Below are 24489 nucleotides of genomic sequence, written 5' to 3'. Positions count from 1 at the left end.
CTGTCGCTGGGATGCTTTACTGGAAACTACCTGGACAAACATCTTCCAGGTCTGACACGCACACGTCTCGCCCTCCCCACCCCCAAAATACACACATAAACACGTAAACATGTCAGTATTAGTGCCTAGCAGACCATAATGTAGCCGTAAGCAGATATAGTACAAAAACGCCAAAGAAACGCCAACAATGTTGCAATAAAAGCGCTGAAAAACCATCAGAAAAAATGTGCCATAAACGTAAAAAAAAGCACCAAAAACTTTGGGAAAATGGCGGCAAAAACATTGGTAAAAAACATCGAAAAAAAACGGCAAAAATGTTGGAAAAATTGCGCCAAAGACTTTGGTAAAAAAGTGCCAGAAACATTGCTAAAAAAGCCACCAACAAGTTTTGGTAAAAACGCACCAAAAACATTGGAAAATGGCGCCAAAAATGTTGGTAAAAAAGTGCCAAAGCCTTTGGTAAAAAGCACCAAAAATGTTTGTAAAAAAGTTCAAAAACTTTGGTGGCTAAAACGTTGTTAAAAATTGCAGAAAATGGCTTAAAAACCAAAAATGTTGGTAAAAAAGTGGCAAAAAAAAAAAATGGAAAAACTTTGCACCAAAAAATTGTTGGGCCAAAAAAAAAAAGCGCCTAAACCTTTGGTAAAAAGCACCAAAACCTTTGGTAAAAAGCACCAAAAATGTTGGGTAAAAAGCACCAAAAATGTTGGTAAAAAAGCACCAAAAACTTTGGTAAAAAAGCACCAAAAACATTGAAAATGGCACCAAAAATGTTGGTAAAAAAGCGCCTAAACCTTTGGTAAAAAAGCGCCAAAACCTTTGGTAAAAACCACCAAAAATGTTGGTAAAAAAGCACCAAAACCTTTGGTAAAAAGCACCAATAATGTTGGTTAAAAAACACCAAAAACATTGGTAAAATAGCGGCAAAAACATTGGAAAATTGCACCAAAAACGTTGGTAAAAAAAAGTGCCAAAAATGTCAGAAATAAGTGCCAAAAACATTGGAAAATTGTGCCACAAATGTTGGTTTATTTACCAACATTTGTGGCACCATTTTCCATTTCCAACATTGGTAAAAAAAGCGCAAAAAACGTTGGGAACAAAGCTCCATACCTGGTGTCAGAAACCCTTTGACCCTGTATTTGTGTAACGCCCAGTGGCGCACTAACGAGCCTGTGTGTGTGTGTGTGTGTGTGTGTGTGTGTGTGTGTGTGTGTGTGTGTGTGTGTGTGTGTGTGTGTGTGTGTGTGTGTGTGTGTGTGTGTGTGTGTGTGTGATCTACGTTAACCAACGGTGACCTGTTGCAGCTCCGACCACTCGCCGCCGCCACCACAGCTCTGAGTCTCTGGTACTCATCCACTCCAGATTAACTAATGGGATTAAAACGTCTCTCCGTCCATCTGCTGGGGAGGGACGGAGAGAGAGAGAGAGAGAGAGAGAGAGAGAGAGAGAGAGAGAGAGAGAGAGAGAGAGAGAGAGAGAGACAGAGAGAGCGTCGCCGGGACGTCCTGAGCCAGCTTCCTGTTTGATGCGTGGACTGTGGCGGTGAGGAGGGGAACAGCTGATGTGCTGAGGAACGCCGGAGTCAGAAGAAGAAGAAGAGTCCGGCTGGACGGACCCTCAGATCTTTGGGACAAATGGCGGGAAAGTTTGGGAGGTTGGTGCTGTGGACACTCGCTGTGCTGCTGCTGTCAGGATACATCTACATAGAGACAGGTACATCCACATCCACATCACATCATATATATAGAGACAGGAGATAGATATATATATATATATATATATCTATATATATAGATATATATATAGGCAATTGGTGCTTTAACAAAATATCTTCACACTTAGAGTTTAGATCAATAATCATCAGTAATGTTGATATAATGACTAAGTGGGTATAGGCCAATAACAGAACAATTACAACAGTCTGATGAGGTCAGAACATGACATCACTTTACTGTAATGCAGCCTTTACAACCAGGAACAGACACTTATGTCATATTACGATATTACCATATTCAAAATCTTAGATGAAATCTAGTCTCATATCATGATATCGATATAATATCCATATATTGCCCAGCTCTACACACAGGTGTTCAGATTATACAAGTACAACTACAGTATATATATATGTATATGTATATATATATGTATATGTGTATATGTATATGTATATGTATATATATATGTATATGTATATATATATATATATGTATATATATATATATATATATATATATGTATATGTATATATATATATATGTATATATATATATATATATGTATAAGTGGTGCTTTACGTAGAGGCTCTGTCGGGCAGAAAACCTGAATCCACTTTTTTGAAGCACTTTTCGACGTTTTCGTTGTTTTTTTGGCGCTTTTAGATGTTTTTGCACAACAGATACACTACAAGTATTCTGATCCTTGACTAAAGTAAAACTACCAACAGATATACTACAAGTATTCTGATCTCTGACTAAAGTAAAACTACCAACAGATATACTACAAGTATTCTGATCCCTGACTAAAGTAAAACTACCAACAGATATACTACAAGTATTCTGATCCCTGACTAAAGTAAAACTACCAACAGATACACTACAAGTATTCTGATCCCTGACTAAAGTAAAACTACCAACAGATATACTACAAGTATTCTGATCCCTGACTAAAGTAAAACTACCAAAACATTCATGTATAAGTCGGCGCTGTCTGGGGCAGAAAACTTACCGAAACCTATTTCATGTTTTTTTGTATTTTGTCTGTGATTTCTTCTGACTCCATCTGAGCTAAATCACTCAATAATATGTTAACAAATCAGCCTTTTTTTGTCACAATTCTTGAAGAAAAAGGGATAAGTTTTGGACAAGTTTTCTGCCCGACAGCGCCGATATATATATATCCTTAAAAGCAGACAAGTAATTCTGAGCTTCGTGTAAAATATCAGCAGTAAAAGTACACAAGTATTTCCAGCAGATGCGACTCCTGACCGGACGGACTCGGACCAACGTGGTGGATATTTGGGCACTCCAGCGGACTCGGATCAGCTTCTATACAGACGACACGCCGCTGTAACTCGGAGAAAAAGGAATATCTTGTTTCCCAGCGGAGTCAAACTTTGCTCTCAGGAGACATTCGACCAGGCCGTCGCCAACCACCTCAACTACTTTCACCTCAGAGGTACGTCGGCACGTTCAGGTTCAGAGGATTTCAGATGTGCAGAAACTCCTCACGTTTGGTCCTTTTTAAAGGGTAACGTTAACAGCTTTTATCACCCTGGACTCCATGTCTCCATGTTTGTGTGTCTGAGTGTCTGATGTGAACAATAGTCTCTGAAACTGGTCCAGTAGTAAACCAGAACCGAGCTGTAATGTAACCCTACAGGACTAATGTTCAGCAGCAGTTAGTTACAACATTATGGGATGGATCCCTACAGAGATAGACCTTTTAGTTAAAGAGTAAGATCCTTTTAGTTTAACATGAAACATCCCCAAAATGACCATCACCAAACTCCACCAGACTCCATGTAAATAATCAGGACTTTTAGCGTGTATAGAGCCAGCATATCACCAGACTCCATGTAAATAAAGGACTTTTGGTATGAATTAAGGGTTTATTTCAACCAAACCAGAGTGGTGATTGTTGGAACAGTGGGAAGATGAACCAAGACGGCTTTTCGTAGTTTTAGTTAGTTTCTGTCCACTTTGAATGAAGTGTGTTTTACGATGATGAAAGTCCTGATTATTTACATGGAGTCTGGTTGGTTTGGTGATGGTGAAAAAAGGACACAAACTGACTCCCATCAGTCACTTAGACACAAAAACATGATAAAATAGGATCCAGGTTGACAAAAACCCCCAAAGTTCCTTTATACTTGATACTTTAATACTTGAAGTGTTTTTACTGCAGCTCTTCTCCAGACTCATGTAGGAGCTTAAACTCTAAACGAGTTGGCTGTCATTAAAGGCAGCCGGTCACGCTGAGGTCAAAGGTCATGCAGTCACTTCTTAACCTTCAACATCCTGTTGTGCTTCTTGTCGTCTCGTGGACTCAGTTTTTCCGAAGTTTTTGGCCCTTTTTTGAACCAGTCAGACACTATTTTCTAATAGTTTGACTCATTATTTTGATGGTTTATGTGATAACAATTATTATTTAAATTTTTTCAAAACAAATTGCGCTTTTTCCAACATTCTTCTGATTTTTTTTTTTTTGACGTTTTTGCGAACTTTTTTAATGCTTTTATGACGTTTTTTCGTTAGGTTAAAACGTACCAAACTGCCCCTCTCTTTCTTAGCACGTAGTTATATTATTTCAGGATTCTAACTTGAGTTAACATTGTGTGTTTGTGTTGCAGTGTGTGTCTGTGTTTCAGTGTGAGTTTACATTGTGTGTCTGTGTTGCATTGTGAGTTAACAGTGTGTGTCTGTGTTGCAGTGTGAGTTTATAGTGTGTGTCTGTGTTGCAGTGTGAGTTTATAGTGTGTGTCTGTGTTGCAGTGTGAGTTAACATGGTGTCTCTGTGTTGTGTGTCTGTTTGCAGTGTGAGTTACAGTGTGTGTCTGTGTTGTGTGTCTGTTTGCAGTGTGAGTTACAGTGTGTGTCTGTGTTGTCTGTCTGTGTTGTAATGTGAGTTTATGGTGTGTGTCTGTGTTTTAGTGTGTCTGTGTTGTGTGTCTGTGTTTTAGTGTGAGTTAACATTGTGTGTCTGTGTTGTGTGTCTGTGTTTTAGTGTGAGTTTACAGTGTGTGTCTGTGTTGCAGTGTGAGTTTACAGTGTGTGTCTGTGTTGCAGTGTGAGTTTACAGTGTGTGTCTGTGTTGCAGTGTGAGTTTACAGTGTGTGTCTGTGTTGCAGTGTGTTTGTGTTTCTGTGTTGCAGTGTGAGTTTACAGTGTGTGTCTGTGTTGCAGTGTGAGTTTGCAGTGTGTCTGTGTTGTGTGTCTGTGTTGCAGTGTGAGTTTATAGTGTGTGTCTGTGTTGCAGTGTGAGTTAACATGGTGTCTCTGTGTTGTGTGTCTGTTTGCAGTGTGAGTTACAGTGTGTGTCTGTGTTGTGTGTCTGTTTGCAGTGTGAGTTACAGTGTGTGTCTGTGTTGTCTGTCTGTGTTGTAATGTGAGTTTATGTTTGTGTGTGTGTTTTAGTGTGTCTGTGTTGTGTGTCTGTGTTTTAGTGTGAGTTAACATTGTGTGTCTGTGTTGTGTGTCTGTGTTGCAGTGTGAGTTTACGGTGTGTGTCTGTGTTGCAGTGTGAGTTTACAGTGTGTGTCTGTGTTTTAGTGTAAGTTTACAGTGTGTGTCTGTGTTTTAGTGTGAGTTTACAGTGTGTGTCTGTGTTGCAGTGTGAGTTTACAGTGTGTGTCTGTGTTGCAGTGTGAGTTTGCAGTGTGTCTGTGTTGTGTGTCTGTGTTGCAGTGTGAGTTTACAGTGTGTGTCTGTGTTGCAGTGTGAGTTTGCAGTGTGTCTGTGTTGTGTGTCTGTGTTGCAGTGTGAGTTTATAGTGTGTGTCTGTGTTGCAGTGTGAGTTAACATGGTGTCTCTGTGTTGTGTGTCTGTTTGCAGTGTGAGTTACAGTGTGTGTCTGTGTTGTGTGTCTGTGTTGTAATGTGAGTTTATGGTGTGTGTCTGTGTTTTAGTGTGTCTGTGTTGTGTGTCTGTGTTTTAGTGTGAGTTAACATTGTGTGTCTGTGTTGTGTGTCTGTGTTGCAGTGTGAGTTTACAGTGTATGTCTGTGTTGCAGTGTGACTTTACAGTGTGTGTCTGTGTTTTAGTGTGAGTTTACAGTGTGTGTCTATGTTGCAGTGTGAGTTTACAGTGTGTCTGTGTTGAAATGTGAGTTTACAGTGTGTGTCTGTGTTTCAGTTTGAGTTTACAGTGTGTGTCTGTGTTGCAGTGTGAGTTTACAGTGTGTGTCTGTGTGTGTGTTGCAGTGTGAGTTAGTGTGTGTCTGTGTTGCATTGTGAGTTTTCAGTGTGTCTGTGTTTCAGTGTGAGTTTAGTGTGTGTCTGTGTTGCAGTGAGTTTACTGTGTGTGTGTGTGTGTGTTGCAGTGTGAGTTTACAATGTGTGTCTGTATTGCAGTGACTTTACAGTGTGTGTCTGTGTTGCAGTGTGAGTTTACAGTTTGTGTGTGTGTGTGTGTGTGTGTGTGTTGCAGTGTGAGTTTACAGTGTGTGTGTGTGTGTGTGTTGCAGTGTGAGTTTACAGTGTGTGTGTGTTGCAGTGTGAGTTTACAGTGTGTGTGTGTTGCAGTGTGAGTTTACAGTGTGTGTCTGTGTTTTAGTGTGAGTTTACAGTGTGTGTCTGTGTTTTAGTGTGAGTTTACAGTGTGTGTCTGTGTGTCTGTTTTGCAGTGAGTTTACAGTGTGTGTGTGTTTCAGTGTGAGTTTACAGTGTGTTTCTGTATTGCAGTGTGAGTTTACAGTGTGTGTGTGTGTGTGTGTGTGTGTTGCAGTGTGTGTCTGTGTTGTCTGTCTGTGTTGTAATGTGAGTTTATGGTGTGTGTCTGTGTTTTAGTGTGTCTGTGTTGTGTGTCTGTGTTTTAGTGTGAGTTAACATTGTGTGTCTGTGTTGTGTGTCTGTGTTGCAGTGTGAGATTATGGTGTGTGTCTGTGTTTTAGTGTGTATGTTGTGTGTCTGTGTTTTAGTGTGAGTTTACAGTGTGTGTCTGTTTTGCAGTGAGTTTACAGTGTGTGTGTGTGTGTTTCAGTGTGTTGACAGTGTGTTTGTGTGTTTCAGTGTGAGTTTACAGTGTGTGTCTGTGTTGCAGTGTGAGTTTACAGTGTGTGTCTGTGTTGCAGTGTGAGTTTACAGTGTGTGTCTGTTTTGCAGTGAGTTTACAGTGTGTGTGTGTGTGTGTTTCAGTGTGTTTACAGTGGGTTTGTGTGTTTCAGTGTGAGTTTACAGTGTGTTTCTGTGTTACAGTGTGAGTTTACAGTGTGTGTCTTTGTTGCAGTGTGAGTTTAAAGTGTGTGTCTGTATTGCAGTGAGTTTACATTGTGTGTCTGTGTTGCAGTGAGTTTACAGTGTGTGTGTGTGTGTGTTGCAGTGTGAGTTTACAGTGTGTGTGTTGCAGTGTGTGTCTGTGTTGTCTGTCTGTGTTGTAATGTGAGTTTATGGTGTGTGTCTGTGTTGTCTGTCTGTGTTGTAATGTGAGTTTATGGTGTGTGTCTGTGTTTTAGTGTGTCTGTGTTTTAGTTTGAGTTAACATTGTGTGTCTGTGTTGTGTGTCTGTGTTGCAGTGTGAGTTTACAGTATGTGTCTGTTGCAGTGTGCGTTTACAGTGTGTGTCTGTGTTGCAGTGAGTTTACAGTGTTTGTGTGTGTGTGTTTCAGTGTGAGTTTACAGTGTGTGTCTGTGTTGCAGTGTGAGTTTACAGTGTGTGTCTGTTTTGCAGTGGGTTTACTGTGTGTGTGTGTGTGTGTGTGTGTGTGTTTCAGTGTGAGTTTACAGTGTGTGTCTGTGTTTCAGTGTGAGTTTACAGTGTGTGTCTGTGTTGCAGTGTGAGTTTACAGTGTGTGTCTGTGTTGCAGTGTGAGTTTACAGTGTGTGTCTGTGTTGCAGTGTGAGTTTACAGTGTGTGTCTGTGTTGCAGTGTGAGTTTACAGTGTGTGTCTGTATTGCAGTGTAAGTTTACAGTGTGTGTCTGTATTGCAGTGTGAGTTTACAGTGTGTGTCTGTATTGCAGTGTGAGTTTACAGTGTGTGTGTGTTGCAGTGTGAGTTTACAGTGTTTGTGTGTGTTGCAGTGTGAGTTTACAGTGTTTGTGTGTGTTGCAGTGTGAGTTTACAGTGTTTGTGTGTGTTGCAGTGTGAGTTTACAGTGTTTGTGTGTGTTGCAGTGTGAGTTTACAGTGTTTGTGTGTGTTGCAGTGTGTCAGGAGACGGTTTGGGAAGCCTTTAAGATCTTCTGGGACCGTCTGCCGGAGCGGGACGAGTTCCACACCTGGGTCAGCCGCTGTATGGACGGCTCGGTCAGCGTCATCGAAATCGGAACAAACTTCAGCCAATCAGAGGAGCACATTAGCCTCATCCGCAGCGTGAGTAGTTGATCACCCAGTTATGGTTACAGCCAACAGGACACAATGTACAGAACAGATAGATGAAAGAAAGTTGTGAAAAAGTCTGACTATTTCAGGAATAAAATACATATATGTATAAGTATATGTACAGTACAGGCCAAAAGTTTGGACACACCTTCTCATTCAATGTGTTTCCTTTTTATTTTCATGACTATTTACATTGTAGATTCTCACTGAAGGCATCAAAACTATGAATGAACACATATGGAATCATGTACTTAACAAAAAAGTGTGAAATAACTGAAAACATGTCTTATATTTTAGATTCTTCAAAGTAGCCACCCTTTGCTTTTTTATTAATAAGGGAAAAACTTCCACTAATTAACCCTGACAAGGCACACCTGTGAAGGTAAAACCATTTCAGGTGACTACCTCATGAAGCTCATTGAGAGAACACCAAGGGTTTGCAGAGTTATCAAAAAAGCAAAAGGTGGCTACTTTGAAGAATCTAAAATATAAGACATGTTTTCAGTTATTTCACACTTTTTTGTTAAGTACATAATTCCATATGTGTTCATTCATAGTTTTGATGCCTTCAGTGAGAATCTACAATGTAAATAGTCATGAAAATAAAAAGGAAACACATTGAATGAGAAGGTGTGTCCAAACTTTTGGCCTGTACTATATGTATGTGTGTATAAGTTGTATTTTGGTACTTTTATTTGCTGATGATGTGTTTCTATGTTTCAGAGAGTCGCCATGGCAGCTTCAGTCAACAGGTCAGTTTACATCTCTCTTTCTTACAAAGTGTCCATGTTTAGGGCTTTATGTTGTTTGTATTTTTAAGTTTTTTTGTGATTGTTTGTTTTTGTGTATGTGTTTTTGTGTGTTTGCTTTGTGCTGTTAGTTTCTAATCAAAAAAAGTCGTCATATTTCAGGAAAAAAGTTGTGGTAAATTCCAAAGATTTCAAGAAAAAAGTTAAAATATATATTTTTAAATAAAGGAATATTTTCACTCATTTGTCTGCCGCTCATTCTGTTAATTAAAGCCTGAATGATTGGTGAGTTGAGTGTACCGGTGATTCGTCAGATAAATATTCTCAGACTGTTTGCAGACAAAAGTCTGAAGTATTTTAATAAGAATACGACTCACACGGGGCACAAAACTGTGAGACGTGATAGAAAACTCTGCCGTTAGAAATTAAAGGTACATATAATATATTATATATAATAAAGTATAGAATATGAAAGTGTATGTGTTTTCTTTCATTATGCTGCAGTGTTCCTGTTACCTCAGACCCTCCACCATGCAGGTAACCCTAAAACACATCATATACTTTATGTATTTATGTATACGTACAGTATATATATTCTGTATACATGCATCACACACATACTGTACACTAACCCTATATACAGTAAATGTATATGCAAATATATGTGTGTGTATATATGCAAACAGATCACAGATACACTACATATATCATACATCATCTTAAAATATTTAGACTTCTTCAAAACTTTTTTGATAACTTTTTTCCTGATATATTACGACTATTTTCTGTCTCTGTGTGTTTTCTAAACGTGTGTCTGTCTGTCCTGCAGCTCTGAATCAATGCCCGTCCAGACGGCAGAAGAGGTGACTCAGCCAGGTAAACTCTCACCTGTCAGATTAACGCACTTACAAACCTTTCATTACATGATATTACACGCCAAAAGTCCTGATTATTTACATGGAGTCTGGTGGAAATATGCTGGCTCTATACACACTAAAAGTCCTGATTATTTTCCTGGAGTCTAATGGGTTTGGTTATGGTGATTTCGGGGCTGTTTCACGTTAAACAAGAAGGATCTTTCTCTTAAACAGAAAGCTTTCTTTCTGCAGGATGATGGAAAGCTAAAAGTTGGTCAGGTTTGAAGGTTTGCTGTCAGTGTCGGCCCACCAGAGCACATGTTCGGGAGGCTGATTCCCGTCACACGCTTTGCTCTCAGAATAGATGTGTAAGCCTATTTCCAGGCAGTAGCAGTCTGGTCAATGGAGCGCTGCTGAGCAGATTAGCAGAGGTGTAGACGTGACGGAGTTACTGCAGGACGAGTATCAGGGTTAGTGAGATCATCGCTCTGTAACCGTTTGTATTCCTTCCAACGTGGAGCTGTCATCTGTAGCTTAAAGGCCATCCGCACCAAGAACTTTAACTATAACTATTACCAGTGGAGGACGAAGTATTCAGATCCTACTGCACGGGTGTCAAATTCAACTTCATCAAGGGCCAGACATGTAGAGTTAATTGATGTTAATTTGAGAGAAAAAGTCAAATATTTTGACTGTATTTTTGCACGTCTCATATACTGTAGTCTTCTCACTTACATTTTGGGCCTCATAATGCTGGAAAAAAGTTCTTCAGCCAGCGACAAATACGTTGAAAAAATGCAGAAAAAGGATGAAAAAAACCATCAAAATTGTCTGAAAACGTGACAAAAACATCAGAGAAAGTGGCAAAACATTGAGTGAAGCGTCCAAAATGTTAAAACAAAGTACCTAAAGCACTGAAAAAAAATTGCATAAACGGCCGGAAAATGCGTCAAAAATGTCGAAAAAAAGCACCAAAAACTAGGTGGGCCTAAATGCGGGCCAGATCAGAACCTGCGACGGGCCAGATTTGGCCCTTGAGCCTTGTGTCCTACTGTAAAAGAGTGCGTGCATGCTTGTGTGGAAGAAGTATTTAGATTACTGCAGTAAAAGTACTAACTGTTAAAATACTCCACTCCACTGTCCACCATGAACAGGTGAAGACACTCAGTTTTGTAGCCGTTTGTATTGATACCAACGTGGAGCTGTCATCTGTCTATAAGGGTCATCCACACCAAGAACCGTTACTATAAGCAGCTTGTTCTCATGAACCATACATTTGAAATGCTACGAAAAGTTAAGCACTGTAATTTGTAAGCATTCCATGTATTTATTGCTGTTTGCACCACATTGACTGCTGCTGTATAAGAGCGCTGTGGGCCTCGTAGGGAAGAGGTCGTTGGTGATGTTTGGGTCAAAACTCATTACCACAGGACCTTCAAACCAGGGAGCAGAGTTCGCCTCCTGGGGAAGAAAAAAGACTTTCAAGATTTTGCCAAACTTGCAGGTGTAGTACGTTGATAGGGAGAGCCTAGATGTGTGGAATACCTTTAGAAGCACTGGGCTCAAAAACAGTGAAGTTATTGCATTTTTTATCAGATCAAAAATCATTAAAAATAGGCTGAGCCAGCTTTTCCATATTATAAATAGGGTGAGCCAACTTTTCAATAATTAGCGGGTGCGGTATGTTGATAGGGAGGCCCTAGATATGTGGAGTGATTTTGGAAGCACTAGGCTCAATAAGATTGAAGCTATTGTATTTATTTCCCAATAAAAATATATTAAAAATAGGCTGTGTTCCCTGGGAGTTGTTTTAACCCAAACTACGATCTTTCTCCTAAACATAACCAATCGTTTTGGTGCATAAACTGTCGTCGCCACATGACTTTCACTGTTTGTCACCTAAACTTAACCGTAATGTCCGTTGAAACGATCGGCAGCTCGCGGTGCTCTGTATCCGGCTCACAGTCACCTATTCTCGGGTAACTGAACCACAAACTACCGCTGATACGACAGAGCTCCATGCAGAGCACAAGAAATGTTTAATATTTCCGTATATTTCTGCATTTACTTTCCGTCTTCCTAATTGTGTCTTTTTTTATCTGTTGTCATTTTACAGAGGAAGATGCAATCCCGACCGACCGAGATGATCTTCCAACGGGCTTTGACGTCACTGCTTGGACGCCTCTGCTCTTGGCAACCGAAGGGTCTGTTCAAACAACATCTTTGGCTGAGATTCGTGGGGATTTGACTTCAGAGCCTGCGGATGTTTCCTTGCCCGAAGACACCGAAGACATCCAGAAATCTGGAGGCGAATTAACTTCAGAAACACCTTTTATAGTGGATGTTTCCACAAAGGTTTCAGACTCTTTCACCCACAAACCCTTTGTTGTGACTGTTGAAGAAGTTGGGGAAGAGAAAACTGCCCCAGAAGAGGCTGTAGGGGAAGATGAAATCATTCTGGATCTGGATGTACCTGACTCTGAAGTGGTTAAAGAAGTTACCCCACAAGGTGAGGAGCCACCCTCGGAAATCATGGCCGAAGAATTCCTCACAGAAGCTACTATTGTGGCTCCTACAGACCCTCCGTCAGAACCGGCTACAGAAGCTGCCACACTGGAAGAATTAGGGCAGGAATTATCCCCGGAGCCAGTCGTAACGGAGCATACCCCAGACACAAGTGTCGCGGTTGTTGAGGGTGCAAAAGTTGAAGAAATTCCAGACAAATTTTTAGATATCACCCCAGCAGTAGCCTTGACTTTTGAGGAACAAACAACAGATGATCCAGAATTAGTTGAGGCAGAAAGTTTCGAAGAACCCGAGGCCGTTGCAGAAGAAAGACAAAATGAAACCAAAGTCGGCATGGATGCAACTCCAACTGTATTTCTGATTACAGATTCAGAAGAAGAAGAAGAAATATTTATAAATGTGACTCCAGAACTAGAATCTGTCTCTGACATGACAACAGAGGCTCCTTCCCAGGCCTCGATTCTGACGCCAACAGACGAGATAGCATCAGATGTTAGTGAAGACGTTGGGGCAGAAGACACACCAACACTAATGTCTGAGGTTACTTCTGAGCCTGTCGTCGTCATCTTACAAGACTACGGGGATGGAGACACGGAGGAAATGCCACCAGATGTAGAAGATGATACGACTGAAATGGAGTCCACTGAGGTGATAACAGCAAAGACAGATGTAATTGAGGCTGAAGAAGACTTAGCAGTTGAAACCGAAGATGTCACAGTGGCAGAAGACGAAAAACTACCCCAAGAAACAGAGGAGGCAACCGTTACCCAAGAGGGTAGACCAGAAGAACCAGATGAAGCTACGATAGAAGAAGGACCAGTGAAGACAATTGATGACACTACAAAAGGAGGAACAATTGAGGCTACAGGAGAACCAGCTGAAGGTCCAGAATTGCCGGAGGAACCTTCAGAACCTGGAGAGATAGAAGGAGCAGACGTAACGGAAACTGCACAAGAACCAGAACTTGTAGAAGTAGACCCTACAGGAGGGGCTGCACAACAAGAAGGACCTGCAGAAGAATTTCCTGAAGAGACAGGACTCATAGGAGAGCCAACGCAAGAACCAGAACTTATAAAAGAATCTCCTGAAGAGACAGAACTCATAGAAGAGCCAACGCAAGAAGCTGAACTTGTAGAAGAAACTGTAGAAGTAGACCCTACAGGAGGGGCTGTGCAACAAGAAGGACCTGCAGAAGAAACTCCTGAAGAGACAGAACTCAAAGAAGAACCAACGCAAGAACTCGTAGAAGCTGCAGAAGAGACTGAAACTACAGAAGGAACTGCACACAAAGTAGAACTTGTAGACAAAACTGCCGAAGAAGCTGAACTCAAAGAAGAACCAACGCAAGAACTCGTAGAAGTTGTTTTCATCCCAGAGGACACAGAGACTCCGAGTGAAATATCGGAGTTTCCCGAAAATGTAGAAAGTGAGGACAGTTTCCTGGCTGTCCCAGAGGAAGATAAGGGTTTCTCCCCAGATGTTCCAAAGCCAGACAATCCAGAGGAAATCGTAACGCTCACGTCTGAGTCCGTGGCCGAAATCACCCCAGAAACGGTGGTCGAGGTCGCCGCAGACGCCACGACCAAGTACGTGTTGGAGTACAACAACGGAAACTTCCCCGATCTAACGAAGGCGCCTTTTGAAGCCGATGACAACCTGCTCGGAAACAACGACTTTGGCTTGGATGACTCGGTAAGAAAATATGGATTAGTTGTAGAATAACTGGTTATCGGTTTGGTTCAGTTTTGACGTTGACTTTTTGGGGCAGGCCTAACTTATATATCTGTGTGTTTTTAACTCCTATATCTGTGTTGTTTCCAACTTTTTTGTCACTTTTTTGGAACTTTTTTGTCACTTTTTCCATTTTTTCCCAACATTTTTGTCATTATCTGTGTTTCTAACCCAAATATCTGTGTTTGTAACTTATATATCTGTGTGATATTTCCAACTTTTCTGTCATTTTTTTCCAACATTTTTGTCACTTTTTCCAAAGATTTTTCCATGTGTTTTTGGGCAAACTTAACCCAAATATCTGTGTATTCCTAACTTATATATCTGTGTATTCCTAACATATATCTGTGTGTTGTTTCCAACTTTTTTGTCACTTTTTCAAAAGATTTTTACTTGTATTTTTGGGCAAACCTAACCCAAATGTCTGTGTTTCTAACTTATATATCTGTGTATTCCTTACTTATATATCTGTGTTCCTTACTTATATATCTATCTGTGTGATGTTTTTTTTTTGACATTTTTTCCAAAGATTTTTAGGTGTTTTTTTGGGCAAAATTCACCTACAGTCCCTGACAAAAGTCTTGTCGCTTATCTATTTTGTAGAAACACCTGCTATTAATCTGATTTTTAATTAATCAATTGGTGTTAGAAATAGCTCATATGAAAAGCTAAAACCCTCCCAAAATGATGTTTAATGCACTGAAATGAATTAGTTTCACTAAAAAAAGATTTATCATTTAATCAAGACAGGTCAAATTTTGGCAAGACAAAAATGTTGTCGCCTATACAGAAATTGAACAAATTTACTGCAAATACAAAAATATGTCAGCAAATTAAGTAGTGGTGCTGTGAGATCCAAGTCTGGTGACTGGGCTGGCCAATCCTGGAGCATCTTGATCTTCTTAGCCTTGAGGAACTTTGATGTGGAGATGGAAGTATGCGATGGAGCACCATCCTGCTGCAGGATTTGGCCTCTTTTATTGTTGGGAATAGAAGAGGTAGCTAAGATTTCAAGGTATTTTAGACTATTTATGTTGCCTTCCACCCTGCAGATCTCTCGCACACCCCCGTACTGGATGTAACCCCAGACCATGATTTTTCCGCCACCAAACTTCACTGTTTTCTGGGTGAATCTCGGATCCATGCGTTCTCCAGTAGGTCTCTCCTGCTATATTTGCGGCGACTGTGGTGTAATTCGACAGAAGATTCATCTGAAAAATCCACCTTCTTCCACTTTTCCAGCATCCATCCTTTCAGCAGGCTGTGGGCCTCGGCAAATGCCACACGGTTTTTCAATTGTCGTTTGTTTAGTGCTGGCTTCTGGGCACTGATTCGATCACGGGGGCCATTTTGAGACAGAATCCGACAAACTGTTCTGGTTGACACAGGGACTTCAGGTGACCAGGTCTCGTGGAGCTCTGCTGCAGTGGAAAATGGGCTGGCCTCGGATTTTCGAACCAACAAACGGTCCTTTCGAGCAGTTGTCTTGCGGGGTCTGCCTGACCTGGGCTCGTCAAAAACGTCTCCAGTGTCTTCAAATGTTTTTTTTTTTATCCTCTGTACTCGACGCTGAGACACATTGAAGGTGTCTGCCACATCAGCAGTGGATCTGGTCTTCAGCCTCTCGATATTCCAAACTTTAGTCTCAGGGTGAGTGTTAGGCTTGTTTGCAGAGGTCTAGTTGCAGTTGATGTGAAGGTCTAGTGTACTGGGGTTGTTTTTATACACACCTGAGACCTAACTGATCCATTATTAGTCACAGGTGAATCTCATATGACAAGGCGACAACACTTATGTCTTTGCAAAAATTGACTCAATGGGCTTTACCAAGCTGTGAATATTAGAATACTTTTTGACAGTTTCGTTTTGCACTGAAACATTATTACTAAAGCTGTTGGGATTAAAATGAGCCATTTCTTGTAAAAACATCTTGATTAGAAATATATTTCAGCGGCACTTCAGGTCAATTTGTACACAAGCAACAAGACTTTTGTCAGGGACTGTATATATCTGGGTTTGTAACTTATATATCTGGGTTGTTTCCAACGTTTCTGTCACTTTTTCCAAGATTTTTACGTGTTTTTTTGGGCAAACTTAAGCCAAATATATGTGTATTCCTAACTTATATATCTGTGTGTTATATATCTGTGTATTCCTAACTTATATATCTGTGTGTTATATACCTGTGTGTTCCTATCTCATATATCTGTGTGTTCCTAACTTATATATCTGTGTGTTATATATCTGTGTGTTCCTATCTCATATATCTGTGTGTCATATATCTGTGTGTTATATATCTGTGTGTTATATATCTGTGTGTTCCTAACTCATATATCTGTGTGTCATATATCTGTGTGTTATATATCTGTGTGTTATATATCTGTTTGTTATATATCTGTGTGTTCCTATCTCATATATCTGTGTGTCATATATCTGTGTGTTATATATCTGTGTGTTATATATCTGTGTGTTCCTAACTCATATATCTGTGTGTTATATATCTGTGTGTTATATATCTGTGTTCCTAACTCATATATCTGTGTGTTATATATCTGTGTGTTATATATCTATGTGTTCCTATCTCATATATCTGTGTGTTATATATCTGTCTGTTATATATCTGTGTGTTCCTATCTCATATATCTGTGTGTTATATATCTGTGTGTTATATATCTGTTTGTTATATATCTGTGTGTTCCTATCTCATATATCTGTGTGTTATATATCTGTTTGTTATATATCTGTGTGTTCCTATCTCATATATCTGTGTGTCATATATCTGTGTGTTATATATCTGTGTGTTATATATCTGTGTGTTATATATCTGTTTGTTATATATCTGTGTGTTCCTATCTCATATATCTGTGTGTCATATATCTGTGTGTTATATATCTGTGTGTTATATATCTGTGTGTTATATATCTGTGTGTTCCTAACTCATATATCTGTGTGTTATATATCTGTGTGTTATATATCTGTGTTCCTAACTCATATATCTGTGTGTTATATATCTGTGTGTTATATATCTATGTGTTCCTATCTCATATATCTGTGTGTTATATATCTGTCTGTTATATATCTGTGTGTTCCTATCTCATATATCTGTGTGTTATATATCTGTGTGTTATATATCTGTTTGTTATATATCTGTGTGTTCCTATCTCATATATCTGTGTGTTATATATCTGTGTGTTATATATCTGTGTGTTATATATCTGTGTGTTCCTATCTCATATATCTGTGTGTTATATATCTGTGTGTTATATATCTGTGTGTTATATATCTGTGTGTTCCTAACTCATATATCTGTCTTATATATCTGTGTGTTATATATCTGTGTGTTATATATCTGTGTGTTCCTAACTCATATATCTGTGTGTTATATATCTGTGTGTTATATATCTGTGTTCCTAACTCATATATCTGTGTGTTATATATCTGTGTGTTATATATCTGTGTGTTCCTATCTCATATATCTGTGTGTTATATATCTGTCTGTTATATATCTGTGTGTTCCTATCTCATATATCTGTGTGTTATATATCTGTGTGTTATATATCTGTGTGTTCCTAACTCATATATCTGTGTGTTATATATCTGTGTGTTATATATCTGTGTGTTCCTATATCTTATATATCTGTGTGTTATATATCTGTGTGTTATATATCTGTGTGTTCCTATCTCATATATCTGTGTGTTATATATCTGTGTGTTATATATCTGTGTGTTTATATATATCTGTGTGTTATATATCTGTGTGTTATATATCTGTGTGTTATATATCTGTGTGTTCCTAACTCATATATCTGTGTGTTATATATCTGTGTGTTATATATCTGTGTGTTGCTTACTAATATATCTGTGTGTTATATATCTGTGTGTATCTATCTCATATATATCTGTGTTATATATCTGTGTGTTATATATCTGTGTGTTCCTAACTCATATATCTGTGTTAAATATCTGTGTGTTTATATCTGTGTGTTCCTATCTTATATATCTGTGTGTCTTATATATCTGTGTATATATCTGTGTGTTATATATCTGTGTGTTATATATCTGTGTGTTCCTAACTCATATATCTGTGTGTTATATATCTGTGTGTTCCTAACTCATATATCTGTGTGTTATATATCTGTGTGTTCCTAACTCATATATCTGTGTGTTATATATCTGTGTGTTCCTAACTCATATATCTGTCTTATATATCTGTGTTCCTTCATATAACTTATATATCTGTGTGTTATATATCTGTGTGTTCCTAACTCATATATCTGTGTGTTATATATCTGTGTGTTCCTAACTCATATATCTGTCTTATATATCTGTGTGTTATATATCTGTGTGTTCCTAACTCATATATCTGTCTTATATATCTGTGTGTTATATATCTGTGTATTCCTAACTCATATATCTGTGTGTTATATATCTGTGTATTCCTAACTCATATATCTGTGTGTTATATATCTGTGTGTTATATATCTGTGTGTTATATATCTGTGTGTTATATATCTGTGTGTTATATATCTGTGTGTTATATATCTGTGTGTTATATATCTGTGTGTTACTATCTCATATAACTGTGTGTGTGTGTGTGTGTTTGCTGCTGTTTCAGATCGGTAACGAGATCTCCGACAGCTTGCTGTTGCCCCCGAGGCCCCTGAAGGACCTGGTGGTGGAGCTGAGCATCAAACTCCGATCAGAAACTTACAACGATGCTCTGAGAGACCCGAGCAGTGTCCAGTACCAACATCTGGCCCGGCAGTTCACACGCAGGGTAAGAAAAACAACAACAACAACAACAACAACAACAACATTGGGACAGTCCCGAATGCTGAATCCTGCCCCAATGGTCCCGAAAATGAAGAGCAAAGTCTCAAAGAGCAGACGGTGGTCTGATAGAAGAGGAAAGCCTGTTGGTGGTGATGGAGTCGTCCTGTACTGCTGCAGCCAATCAGCAGCCAGATCCTGTCTGGCTGCTGATTGGCTGCAGCAGTACGTACACGGCTAGGAGCCGATTTGATAACGCGCATCGTATGTTTTCATTCATTCATGGAGGCTCAGGCTGGTGTCCCTGTGTGTGTGTGTGTGTGTGTGTGTGTGTGTGTGTGTGTGTGTGTGTGTGTGTGTGTGTGTGTGTGTGTGTGTGTGTGTGTGTGTGTGTGTGTGTGTGTCTGTGTGTGTGTCTGTGTGTGTGTCTGTCTCTCTCCCTGTGTGTCTGTGTGTGTGTCTCTCCCTGTGTGTCTGTGTGTGTGTCTCTCCCTGTGTGTGTTTCTGTGTGTGTCTCTCTCCCTCTGTGTGTGTGTGTGTGTGTGTGTGTGTGTCTCTCTCTCTGTGTGTGTGTGTGTGTGTGTGTGTGTGTGTGTGTGTGTGTGTGTCTCTCTCCCTGTGTGTGTCTCTCTCCCTCTGTGTGTCTCTCTCCCTCTGTGTGTATCTGTGTGTGTGTGTGTCTCTCCCTGTGTGTGTGTCTCTCTCCCTGTGTGTGTGTGTGTGTGTCTCTCTCCTGTGTGTTTCTTTCTCCCTGTGTGTGTGTGTGTGTGTGTGTGTGTGTGTGTGTCTCTCTCTCTCTCCTGTGTGTGTGTGTGTGTGTGTGTGTGTGTGTGTGTGTCTCTCTCTCCCTGTGTGTGTGTGTGTGTGTGTCTGTGTGTGTTTGTGTGTATGCCTGTGTGTGTGTGTGTGTGTCTCTCTCTCTCTCCCTGTGTCTATGTGTGTATCTGTATCTGTGTGTGTATCTGTCTGTGTGTGTGTATCTGTATCTGTGTGTGTGTGTGTATCTGTGTGTGTATCTGTATCTATGTGTGTATCTGTGTGTGTATCTGTATCTATGTGTGTATCTGTGTGTGTATCTGTATCTATGTGTGTATCTGTGTGTGTGTGTGTATCTGTGTGTATCAGTCAGATTATTAGCTCTGGACCCTCTTCAACAGTTAGAAACAAACTGCTGAAAACAGAGTTATTCTGTCATATAACTGGGCTGTCTGTGTGTGTGTGTGTGTGTGTGTGTGTGTGTGTGTGTGTGTGTGTGTGTGTGTGTGTGTGTGTGTGTGTGTGTGTGTGTGTGTGTGTGTGTGTGTGTGTGTGTGTGTGTGTGTGTGTGTGTGTGTCTGTGCAGTATAATGGTGCAAACATTTTAGTAATTAATGCAGCATATGTTGGGTCTGAACCGGAGAATATTCAAGCCAACTTTCACTCTGTGGTTAACTGTAATAATCCATGTTTTACACACACTGCTGACGCATGTGTTCTCTTTGATCGCTCTGTGTGTGTGTGTGTGTGTGTGTGTGTGTGTGTGTGTGTGTGTGTGTGTGTGTGTGTGTGTGTGTGTGTGTGTGTGTGTGTGTGTGTGTGAGAGAGAGCAGCCTCCTATAGGCCTGCAGAGAAGTCCTTTAAATGTCAAAATGTTAATTCTTGCTGTGTCACTGTACGTGTGTCTGAAAATCCCTCTTTTAGTGTGTGAGTGTGTGTGTGTGTGTACCCTGTGTGTGTGTACTGTGTGTGTGTGTGTGTGTGTGTGTGTGTGTGTGTGTGTGTGTGTGTGTGTGTACCCTGTGTGTGTTTACTGTGTGTGTGTTTGTGTGTGTACCCTGTGTGTGTTTACTGTGTGTGTGTGTGTGTGTACCCTGTGTGTGTGTGTGTGTGTGTACCTTGTGTGTGTGTGTACTGTGTGTGTGTGTTTGTGTGTGTACCTGTGTGTGTGTGTGTACCCTGTGTTAGTGTGTGTGTGTGTGTTTTAGTGTGTGTGTGTCTCCCTCTGTGTGTGTGTGTGTGTGTGTGTGTGTGTGTGTGTGTGTGTGTACCTGTGTGTGTTTACTGTGTGTGTTTGTGTGTGTACCCTGTGTGTGTGTTTACTGTGTGTGTGTGTGTGTGTGTACCCTGTGTGTGTGTGTGTGTGTGTGTGTGTGTGTGTGTGTGTGTGTGTGTTTGTGTGTACCCTGTGTGTGTGTGTGTGTGTGTGTTGTGTTTTGTGTGTGTGTCTCCCTGTGTGTGTGTGTGTGTGTGTGTGTGTGTGTGTGTGTGTACCCTGTGTGTGTTTGTGTGTGTACCTTTGTGTGTGTGTGTGTGTGTGTGTGTGTGTGTGTGTGTGTGTGTGTGTACCCTGTGTTAGTGTCTGTGTGTGTGTTAGTGTGTGTGTGTGTGTGTCTCCCTCTGTGTGTGTGTGTTTGTGTGTGTGTCTCTCCATCTGTGTGTGTGTGTGTGTGTCTGTGTGTCTCTCCATCTGTGTGTGTGTGTGTGTCAGTGTGTCTCTCCATCTGTGTGTGTGTGTGTGTGTGTGTGTCTGTGTGTCTCTCCTGTGTGTGTGTGTGTGTGTGTGTGTGTGTGTGTGTGTCTCTATCCCTGTGTGTGTGTGTGTGTGTGTGTGTGTGTGTCTCCATCTGTGTGTGTGTGTGTGTGTGTGTGTGTGTGTGTGTGTGTCCCTCTGTGTGTGTGTGTGTGTGTGTGTGTGTGTGTGTGTGTGTGTCCCCTGTGTGTGTGTGTGTGTGTGTTTCTGTGTGTCTGTGTGTGTGTGTGTGTGTGTGTGTGTGTGTGTGTGTACCCTGTGTGTGTGTGTGTGTGTGTGTGTGTATGTGTCTGTGTGTCTGTCCCTGTGTGTGTGTGTGTGTGTGTGTGTGTGTGTGTTTTGTGTGTGTGTGTCTCTCTCTGTGTGTGTGTGTGTGTGTGTGTGTGTGTGTGTCTGTGTGTGTGTGTGTGTGTGTGTGTGTGTGTGTGTGTGTGTGTGTGTGTGTGTGTCTCCCTGTGTGTGTGTGTGTGTGTGTGTGTGTGTGTGTGTGTGTGTGTGTGTGTGTGTGTGTGTGTGTGTGTGTGTGTGTGTGTGTGTGTCTCTGTGTGTGTGTGTGTGTGTGTCTCTTTTATCCCCCACACAGCCAACGATGTTTAGGAGAGATTGTACAGAGAATATTTTTCAGTCCTGGTGTTATTTTGGAAAAAATGATGAGTGATGATGTCGTTCAGCTGTAGTGATTTCTGTGTGTGTGTGTGTGTGTGTGTGTGTGTGTGTGTGTGTGTGTGTGTGTGTGTGTGTGTGTAGTGATCTAACTGAGGGTAAACTGGTATCCATGACATCCAGTCCTCTCTCTCTCTCTTTAACTGCGTGTGGTTTTCCCACAAAGTGCCGACTCGGTTCTCTGGCTCGGCTTCCCAAAGGTTATTTGGCGCTCTAAGGGCCTTCGCGCTGTACAGGCGTTGAGTTTCCCGAGCCGTGCCAGCTGCAGATGGACCAGAGTCCGGGCCACCGAGCCAGAACCGGAGCTGGAAACCTTGGGGACTCACCGTGACTCACTCTGGAAAAAGCCGGCGATGCCAGGAAAAGCTCGGTGCTCCAGCAGCGCTGACGTTGGGAGGGTTAGTTTATGGTTCTGGGTGACGAGCTCGGAGGCTTTAATGAGGGGAGGTGGAGAGAAACTACACAAGCTCCTCTGCAGGAACACAGAGAAATGGTGCTGAACTCCAGAACTTTACTCACTCAAGACAAAAAATAGATAAAAAATAGAAAGTCTGAAAAAAAGTCTGCAAAATGGGACAAAAAAGTAACAAAAATAGTCTACAAAAATGTTGAAAAAAAGTCTGCATAAACATTAAAAAAGCAACAGAGTGGGCTGTGTGTTAGTGTCAGTTGGTAAAAAATGATGTGTGATGTGTGTGTATAAAGAGGTTTGTTCCTCAACGTGTGTGTGATTGCAGGTTTGACTCCGACCTGTGGCCCTTTGCTGCTTGTCATCCCTCCCTCTCTGTCTCTCCTTGTCCTTTCATGTCTTCAGCTGTCCTCTCAATAAAGGCCTAAAAAAGTCCAATAAATAATCTTAAAATGCCCCATAAATAATCTTGAAAAGCCCCATAAATAATCTTAAAAAGCCCCATAAATAATCTTAAAATGCACCATAAATAATCTTAAATTGCCCCATAAATAATCTTAAAATGCCCTATAAATAATCTTAAAATGCCCCATAAATAATCTTAAAATGCCCCATAAATAATCTGGAAAATGCACCATAAAAATCTCGGGTGCTCCCCCATAAATAATCTTAAAAAGCCCCATAAATAATCTTAAAATGCACCATAAATAATCTTAAAAAGCCCCATAAATAATCTTTAAAATGCCCCATAAATAAGAGAAAAATGCTGAACCCATAACTTTAAAAAGACAAAAATAATAAAAAAGCCCTGATAAATAATCTTAAAATGCCCAAAAAATAACAAAAAGCCCTATAAAAATCTTGAAAAAAAGCCCCATAAAATTAAAAATCTTAAATGCCCCATAAATAATCTTAAAAGCCCATAAATAATCTTAAAAGCCCCATAAATAGAGGTTAAAAAGCCCCATAAATAATCTTAAAATGCCCAGGTAAAAATAATCTTAAAATGCCCATAAATAATCTTAAAAAGCCCCATATATAATCTTAAAATGCCCCATAAATAATCTTAAAATGCCCCATAAATAATCTTAAAATGCCCCATAAATAATCTTAAAATGCCCCATAAATAATCTTAAAAAGCCCCATAAATAATCTTAAAAAGCCCATAAATAATCTTAAAAAGCCCCATAAATAATCTTAAAATGCCCCATAAATAATCTTAAAATGCCCCATAAATAATCTTAAAATGCCCCATAAATAAGCCCCATAAATAATCTTAAAAAGCCCCATAAATAATCTTAAAATGCCCCATGAATAATCTTAAAAAGCCCCATAAATAATCTTAAAAAGCCCATAAATAATCTTAAAAAGCCCCATAAATAATCTTAAAAAGCCCCATAAATAATCTTAAAATGCCCCATAAATAATCTTAAAATGCCCCATAAATAATCTTAAAATGCCCCATAAATAATCTTAAAAAGCCCCATAAATAATCTTAAAATGCCCCATAAATAATCTTAAAAAGCCCCATAAATAATCTTAAAAAGCCCCATAAATAATCTTAAAATGCCCCATAAATAATCTTAAAAAGCCCCATAAATAATCTTAAAATGCCCCATAAATAATCTTAAAAGCCCCAATAAATAATCTTGAAGAGCCCCAAAGGATCTGAAACTATTAAAGAGTTCTAGAATCTGAAACTCTTGAAGAGCCCTAAAGGATCTGAAATATGTGAAGAGTTCTAGAGGATCTAAAAACTATGTGAAAGTTCTAAAGGATCTGAAACTATCTGAAGAGTTCTAGAGGATCTGAAACTATGTGAAGAAAGAGGATCTGAAACTATTTGAAGAGTTCTAAAGGATCTGAAACTATTTGAAGAGGTCTAGAGGATCTTAAAAACTATGTGAAGAGTTCTTAGAGGATCTGAAACTATGTGAAGAGTTAAAAGGATCTGAAACTATGTGAAGAGTTAAGAGGATCTGAAACTATGTGAAAGTTCTAGAGGATCTGAAATAATGTGAAGAGTTCTAAAGGATCTGAAACTATGTGAAGAGTTGTAAAGGATCTGAAACTATGTGAAGAGTTGTAAAGGATCTGAAACTATGTGAAGAGTTGTAAAGGATCTGAAACTATGTGAAGAGTTCTAAAGGATCTGAAACTATTTGAAGAGTTCTAAAGGATCTGAAACTATGTGAAGAGTTCTAAAGGATCTGAAACTATTTGAAGAGTTCTAAAG

At 39.9% G+C, this 24489-nt stretch overlaps 1 protein-coding gene across 1 annotated transcript in view; it reads left to right on the top strand.

Moving 5' to 3' along the window:
• Nucleotides 1-11986: 11986 nt before the first annotated feature.
• The window catches only part of LOC114551245 (interphotoreceptor matrix proteoglycan 2), a 34522-nt gene continuing 22019 nt past the window's right edge, over nucleotides 11987-24489 (top strand). Inside the window, exons 1-2 of the mRNA XM_028572416.1 lie at nucleotides 11987-13863; nucleotides 18518-18679. Coding sequence (XP_028428217.1) covers nucleotides 12178-13863; nucleotides 18518-18679 — 1848 coding nt within the window. The 5' untranslated portion in view covers nucleotides 11987-12177. The remainder of the gene's footprint in view (nucleotides 13864-18517; nucleotides 18680-24489) is intronic.

The sequence above is a fragment of the Perca flavescens genome, chromosome 24 (genome assembly GCF_004354835.1).
Source record: "Perca flavescens isolate YP-PL-M2 chromosome 24, PFLA_1.0, whole genome shotgun sequence".
NCBI lineage: Eukaryota > Metazoa > Chordata > Actinopteri > Perciformes > Percidae > Perca > Perca flavescens.
The sequence above is the reverse complement of the archived record's forward strand: the minus strand, read 5'-3'. Positions and strand labels throughout refer to the sequence as shown.